Source organism: Emys orbicularis, chromosome 18 (assembly GCF_028017835.1).
Source record: "Emys orbicularis isolate rEmyOrb1 chromosome 18, rEmyOrb1.hap1, whole genome shotgun sequence".
In the NCBI taxonomy this organism is placed as follows: Eukaryota; Metazoa; Chordata; order Testudines; family Emydidae; genus Emys; species Emys orbicularis.
Genome location: NC_088700.1, coordinates 11,390,733 through 11,398,178, shown reverse-complemented (window position 1 = coordinate 11,398,178; position 7,446 = coordinate 11,390,733). Strand labels below are relative to the sequence as shown.

Sequence of the window (7,446 nt, the reverse complement as noted above, 5' to 3'; positions counted from 1 at the left end):
TCTGATAATCCCACTGCCAAATAATAGTAATTGCTAGTGCAGTCAGAGGGAGTTACATGCTGCAGGGGAAGAAATGGAATTAAGCAGTTCAGCTATAAACATAAAGCCACATTAACTAGCTTCTCCATAATTTGAGACTGATGTTTTAAAATGGGATTTATGCTGCACTCATGTTTCACTTGGAGACTGTTCGTACAAGGAATGTAGAACTCCTTTACCGTGGGTCAGTACAATCAGTTTTGAAATGCAGGAAGTGGATCTATTCCCCCCATGCAAAGTGCTAAACTCTTATGGTAATTATGCTCAGATATAACACCCTGGCAGCATCATTCACAGCTCTTATGTACGCTGTCTGCGTACTGATTATTGCATATAGTATTGCCAAGCCTTCAACCTCATGAGTGGCTTAAAGATCATGAATTTCTTACAACATACATCTTTGGGGTTTCTGGCCTTCTAGCGTCTGAGCCTTTAGGCTACATTTAGGCCACATACACCCTACCTCCATCCCAAACAGCATGAGGGTTGGACATTTGCTTGTTGTTCTTTAAAAGAACGTGCCAGTCTTACGTAATAAAGTGACTCCAGGAGCTAGGGCTTCAACTAAAACACCCAATATCACAAGAGGGGGCAACACTGGAATAACTACTTTCTCCTAAGGTTGAGGCTGGTGATTTACTGCAGTGGAGTGACAGTAATGTGACCGATCAGGTAAGGGAAATGTTAGCCTGTGAGTTACGCTGCAGCCTCCTCCCAGGCTGGCTAGATCCACGGTAGGGTGACCAGATGTGACTCCCCACATTGGAGGTATTGTCTTCTATAGGCAACTATACACCACCCCTGAAAAATAAGTGTTGTGATTTTTCACAGGTGCTATCTGATCTCCCTCGTCACACAGGGTCAGGTTTGAATTATTCAGTGTAGCTCCTAGGAGCCCCAGGAATGCAGCAAGCCCCCACTCTGCTAGGCACTGTACAAACCAATAGTCGCTGCCCCAAAGAGCTGACACGCCCCGCTCCCCTTTAGCCACGCCCCTTCCCAGTCAAAGCTCCCACTCCCTGGCATTAAGCCCCTCCCCTAATCTTAATCTCTTTCTACGCTTCTTTCTCTCTGCACCAGAGGCGCTACCATAGAGCGCTGCGGCTAGAGCGGCTCTTTAGCCCTGATGGCCGCCGGAAGCGGAAACGTCAGTTCAGGTCCCTGCGCAGCCCGCTGGCGGGGAAGAGGAGCCGAGCGGTTGGCGCCGGGGCTGAGCCGGAGCCATGGGGGACGATATGGATGTGGTCCCCGAGCGGGAGATGAAGGTGCGGGAGGGCTGGCGGGGTTGGGGGCCCGGTGCGGAGCGTAGGGGCTGGGGGAGGAGTGGGGAGGACGCGGGGCTGGGGCCTGGTGGACCCTGGGACGGGAGGGGGGAACCCCTGCGTTGGGGGGCTATGAGGGAGTTCTGGGGGCAGGGGCCTGTGTTCCGGGGGCAGGGAGCGGGGCGGGAGGATTGTTAGGGTGCACGGGGGGGGGGCTGTGTTCCGGGGGCAGGGAGCGGGGTGGGAGGATTGTTAGGGTGCACGGGGGGGGGCTGTGTTCCGGGGGCAGGGAGCGGGGTAGGAGGATTGTTAGGGTGCACGGGGGGGGGGCTGTGTTCCGGGGGCAGGGAGCGGGGTGGGAGGATTGTTAGGGTTCAGGGGGGGGCTGTGTTCTGGGGGCAGGGAGCGGGGCGGGAGGATTGTTAGGGTGCACGGGGGGGGGCTGTGTTCCGGGGGCAGGGAGCGGGGTGGGAGGATTGTTAGGGTGCATGGGGGGGCTGTGTTCCGGGGGCAGGGAGCGGGGTGGGAGGATTGTTAGGGTGCACGGGGGGGGGGCTGTGTTCTGGGGGCAGGGAGCGGGGCGGGAGGATTGTTAGGGTGCACGGGGGGGGCTGTGTTCCGGGGGCAGGGAGCGGGGTGGGAGGATTGTTAGGGTGCACGGGGGGGGCTGTGTTCCGGGGGCAGGGAGCGGGGTGGGAGGATTGTTAGGGTGCATGGGGGGGCTGTGTTCCGGGGGCAGGGAGCGGGGTGGGAGGATTGTTAGGGTGCACGGGGGGGGGCTGTGTTCTGGGGGCAGGGAGCGGGGCGGGAGGATTGTTAGGGTGCACGGGGGGAGGCTGTGTTCCGGGGGCAGGGAGCGGGGTGGGAGGATTGTTAGGGTGCATGGGGGGGCTGTGTTCCGGGGGCAGGGAGCGGGGTGGGAGGATTGTTAGGGTTCAGGGGGGGGCTGTGTTCTGGGGGCAGGGAGCGGGGCGGGAGGATTGTTAGGGTGCACGGGGGGGGCTGTGTTCCGGGGGCAGGGAGCGGGGTGGGAGGATTGTTAGGGTGCACGGGGGGGGCTGTGTTCCGGGGGCAGGGAGCGGGGTGGGAGGATTGTTAGGGTGCATGGGGGGGCTGTGTTCCGGGGGCAGGGAGCGGGGTGGGAGGATTGTTAGGGTGCACGGGGGGGGGCTGTGTTCTGGGGGCAGGGAGCGGGGCGGGAGGATTGTTAGGGTGCACGGGGGGAGGCTGTGTTCCGGGGGCAGGGAGCGGGGCGGGAGGATTGTTAGGGTGCACGGGGGGGGGGCTGTGTTCTGGGGGCAGGGAGCGGGGAGGGAGGATTGTTAGGGTGCACGGGGGGGGCTGTGTTCTGGGGGTAGGGAGCGGGGTGGGAGGATTGTTAGGGTGCACGGGGGGGCTGTGTTCCGGGGGCAGGGAGCGGGGTGGGAGGACGCCTGGGGGTAGGGTGGTGGCAGCCTGTCACTCAGCTCAGCAGCTGTTCCCTCTTCCAGTGTTCAAACGAACCCTCTTATCTCTCTGGGGCCCAGTCATCCCCCTCTCCCCTGTATAGGTGGAGCCCTGTCCCCTGGAACTGGGACCCCGGGCTGCCCATGTTACTCGCTGGCCCAGGGCGAGCTCCTTTCCAGGCAGGAGCTAAACCAGCTTCCTTCGTAGAGCTTGGTAGCGAGACTGGTTATTCAGGTGCAACATTGTTGTGTATGACAGGACGCGGTTGCTTCCTCAGTTTTCCACGCCTGGGGGTATCGAGTTAGACGCCTGTATCTATATTTAGGCACTTTACTAAGTGCCTAAGGAGGGGGACCCCTAAATAAGTGGCCTGTTTTTTTGGAGAGGTGGGGGGCACCCACAAGTGCCTTTTACATCAATAGGTGCTAGGGTGACCAGATAGCAAGTGTGAAAAATTGGGATGGGAGTAATAGGCGCCTATGTAAGACAAAGCCCCGAATAGTAGGACTGTCCCTATAAAATCAGGACATCTGGTCATCCTAGTGAGTGGTCAGTACTTCTCCTTCCCCATCAGGCAGTTTGTTTAGGAGCCTAACGTTAGGCACCACCATTACATTTTAAAACATTGGTTTGTGCGTGTTTTTGTGTCAACCTATTAACTTGGGGAGTGAGACTGTATAGTAATAATGTTACCATTAAGTGCTCAATCCAGTCAATCAGCATTTATATGTAGCTTTAAAATTTTGTGGTTTATAATCACCTTTTTTCCTATTTTTCTGTTTCCTGTGATGCAAAAGCCCTATGCAAACAATAGGTGGGAGTGATTATATGCAAACTACTGCCAAATACACAAAGTAAACATTCAAGGGGGAGAGAGAAGATGGAGGGGGATTTTTTCCTATTGTTTTGGGTATAGCTATCTTAAGTGTTACTACAATAGCAGGTAAAATATATTCAGACACATATACCACTTTTAAGTTGACAGTGTCCCTCAACTGTCACTCTGATGACTGTACTAGCCATGATGCACAGTTTTTTTCAAATGGAAAATGTTGTGCTACCTTCTAGGAATGTCTTCATGTTTTCCAAATGCTGCCAATTAGTGCCAAGTATATTAAGGATTATCAAACTTTTGAAAAAAAAATACCTGTCAGGAATTAAAATGGTGACTTCCTAATTTATTTTGTAAACAGTGAAAAGAAGTGGTCCATTTTAGGACACCTGATAGAAAAATACTTTAAAAAAGATGCTTGAAAATAACTTGGTGCTCAGGCTGTAAAGTAGAAAAAGTGAAGCAGAAATGGTTTAGTATTTAAACCTCCCTGAGAGAGATGTCAATATCATGTTGAAAAGGCACCTGTTACAGTTTGTGGTGAAAGTGTTTCATGAGATTAATAACAGCCTTTCATATTCTGCATTATTTATCTTGTCAATATTAAATGTGCTGAGTGAAGTCCTTGGTCCATCTGTTTATAGATAATTCATGGAACTATCCCTATCACTCTCTCTGTTTATTAAAAAAAATCTGGAAGTGATTGTAACAAATGATTTTTCCTTGGGTCAATTTTAGGGTCAATATTTTTGTCATTGTGGTGTGTAAACTATTCAAAATAATTTTCAGGAGCTTGTGGTTTGGCCACCATGTGGGAAGTAACAATTGAGAGGCTGTATGTGTAGTAGTGGGAAAGTGTAAAGTGCTTTTTAATAAGTTCAGTTTCTCCAGGGTGTAAGTGAAACTCAGTTTTCTGTCCTCTTCCCCACCCCACATATATACAACTAGAATTGCTTTTTAACTCTATTATTTTATAACAGGATTTTCAGTTCAGAGCGTTGAAGAAGGTCCGAATATTTGATGCTCCCGAGGAACTCCCTAAAGAGCGTTCCAGTCTCCTTGCCATCTCGAACAAATATGGGCTAGTCTTTGCTGGTGGAGCAACTGGCCTGCAGATCTTTCTCACTAAAGATCTTCTCATGCAGAATCAAGCAGGAGAAGATCGCAATAAAATTGGTAAGCTTTTTTTTATTACTGTACAGCGAAGAGAGCTGCATTTGGAAGGTCTATGACATAGTTGATTAGTCTATTTGTGCCATGTTCCATTTGATACCGGCCTGGTTGTGGTGATCCATGAATTTGTGACTACCAGGCGTCATTATTTGAATTTGTTATATCTAGGAATGAGGCAACATATGCTGATGCAACTCCAGCTGATACAAGATGCAGCAGTTGTCTACTTTGCAATATAAATTGCTGTGAACGTGTTATCAGGATACCATACTCTCTGCACAGGCTCCCCATTGAATAAATTCCTGTTCAGTTTTTCCTTCCTGACCATCAAAGTCCTCCATGGGATTAGCTTTAGCTACTGGAGAGAGTGCTGTTTTGTTCACAGCCATGATCTCCTGTGACAGCTGCAGTCTATAAGGACAATAGTGAACCTGTGAACTCAGGGAGGCTTGTGAGAGCAGGAGATAGAATTTTCACAGGAGCTCAACCTAGATTGTGGAACCCTCTCCAGTAAAAGATATGAGTCATCACAAAACTACCGCTTTCAGACCTCAGTGCAAAAGTAATTTCTTCAATTTAACTTTCTCTCTGTAACTTCTTCATAAATTACCGAACACACCCTCTTGCTCATGTAAACAAACAAACCTATACATTCATCAAGCTGTTTTTCCTTAGAGGCTGGGAAGAAAGAGAGGTGGTTGTTAGTATCTGAATGTCTCCTGAGTAATTAAAAATACAATTGTGATGTGTGCCATATAAGTACTTTTTCACCTGAGAAGCGTTACCAGACTCGTACCTCTGACAGTTGATATTCACAGGAATTCAGGGATTGCCTGGCTATATTAAATCAAATCATCCATCTAATTCAGTATCCTGTCTCTGATAAAGGTCAGGACTGGATGCTGTAAGGAAAATAGTCTTCATCTCACTTCTGTGATTCTGATGCCATATCTTAGCCTCAAAAGTAATGAGACCTGCTGGGATATTAGCCATCAAATTTTTAAAAAATTGTCATGAGTTCTATTTGATCTGTGCTATACAACCCTTCCAGTAATTTGTGTATTAAAATTTACAACCAAGTAGATGTAAGTCTCGGCCTCTTCAGTTTTAGGGCAATCCACATGCCAGGATCCAGAACAAGGAAATTCCTCAAAAACCTGTAATTAGAACTGTTCCTCTTCAAGATAGTTAAGCATCCAAAAGATTATTCAGACTTGACTCATGGAAAGTGGAGTACATGTCTCTACGCCTCCTTTAGAACCTAGTCTGCAGTGTTTAGCTTTACATGAATACACTTTAGGTTACCAGGTGGCATCTGTATTTACTTAATAATTCTGCTTTAAATGACCACTTACTGTTGACTGTTTTCTAAGAGTGACCACTCCATACTTTCCCTCTTCTGTTTCCTTTTGTTTTTAAGTTGAAAATGTTCAAAGTATATTGGTTCCTATGAAGTTTCCTGTGCATCACCTGGCTCTGAGCTGTGATAACCTCACACTGTCTGTCTGCATGACATCCAGTGAGTTTGGTTCCTTCATTGGCTTTTTTGATGTCCGCACGTTCTCAAATCAGGTAAGGTACATGCAAACAGATGTACAAATTTCACCTTGAAAGGAAGCATTTGTTGATAGAAAGGGGATATTTCAAAATGTTTTCCTGGGTGTCCACAGTAGAGTATGCTTTGTACACAAAGAACTGTGAGGTTTATTCAATAACTTTTCAATTAAAATATGCTTTAGTTTCCCCACCTGTAAAATGAGGTTATTTACCTACCTCACGGGGCTGTTGTGAGGATCTCACAACTGATGTTCAAATAGCCCTGTGAAGAAGAAAAGTGCCAAATATTAATACTGCCACCTCTGACTTGGAATGTGGTAATTCAAGCTCCTGCTTGTATGCTAGCCCTGTCAGCTGCGCTAAGCAGTGTTTGTGATTGTCCCTCTCCACTATTGCACTCTCTGGTATTGCGTAGCTGTAATCTCTCTCTGAATAAGGCACGTGCTGAAAGAAAAGATTAAATCATTATCCAGAAAATATTCTACTGCAGTAGTGTCAGAAAATGACTTATTTGGCCTTGTTCAATTGTTCCACATGACAGTTTGTATAGTTTACTGCTTGATTTTTATCAAGTATCATGGGCTTTCATGTTAGTGTGCTGAAGACTGAACTTTAGTATTGACTGTGAGCCCCCAATACAGGGAGTAATATTTCCACAGCTGCTCTACTGGCTTTTAAAAGGGCATTCTCAGGTTGTTTAGGTCCAAATATAGATTTTAAAAAAAACTTCACTACTATTAGATGCTAGAAACAGTGACAGTATTTGATCTTGTGCAGCACTGAACATATTTAAATATTAATCCCTTTTCAGTGACATTTTTTAATATTCTGGCATAAACAATGTGCTCATACGTTTACACATTCCCCTCAGTGTTTGCAACCCAGCCACTGCAGCACTGTAGAATAGGAAAGGGAAACTGATAAGAAACCAATAGTGAAACTAATTCTCCCCCTCCCCCCCCCCCCCCCCCATTAACCTAAATGGTGAAAAAATAAACTAGATTTTTAAAATTTTTAGTCATCTGGAGAAATTAACATGACACAAGGAAATAATTTTTAAATAAATACATAACTTTTAACCTAAACATGTCACTTTAACTTGCATTAAGTCTTGGTTTGTGTGCTGTAGCAGTCAGT

The 7,446-nt window shown here is 47.4% G+C and overlaps 1 protein-coding gene across 1 annotated transcript in view; it reads left to right on the top strand.

Moving 5' to 3' along the window:
- The first annotated feature begins 1,195 nt into the window (after positions 1-1,195).
- The window catches only part of NUP214 (nucleoporin 214), an 80,517-nt gene continuing 74,266 nt past the window's right edge, over positions 1,196-7,446 (top strand). The window contains exons 1-3 of the mRNA XM_065418805.1: positions 1,196-1,304; positions 4,560-4,755; positions 6,173-6,324. Of these exons, the coding sequence (XP_065274877.1) occupies positions 1,263-1,304; positions 4,560-4,755; positions 6,173-6,324 (390 nt within the window). The 5' untranslated portion in view covers positions 1,196-1,262. The remainder of the gene's footprint in view (positions 1,305-4,559; positions 4,756-6,172; positions 6,325-7,446) is intronic.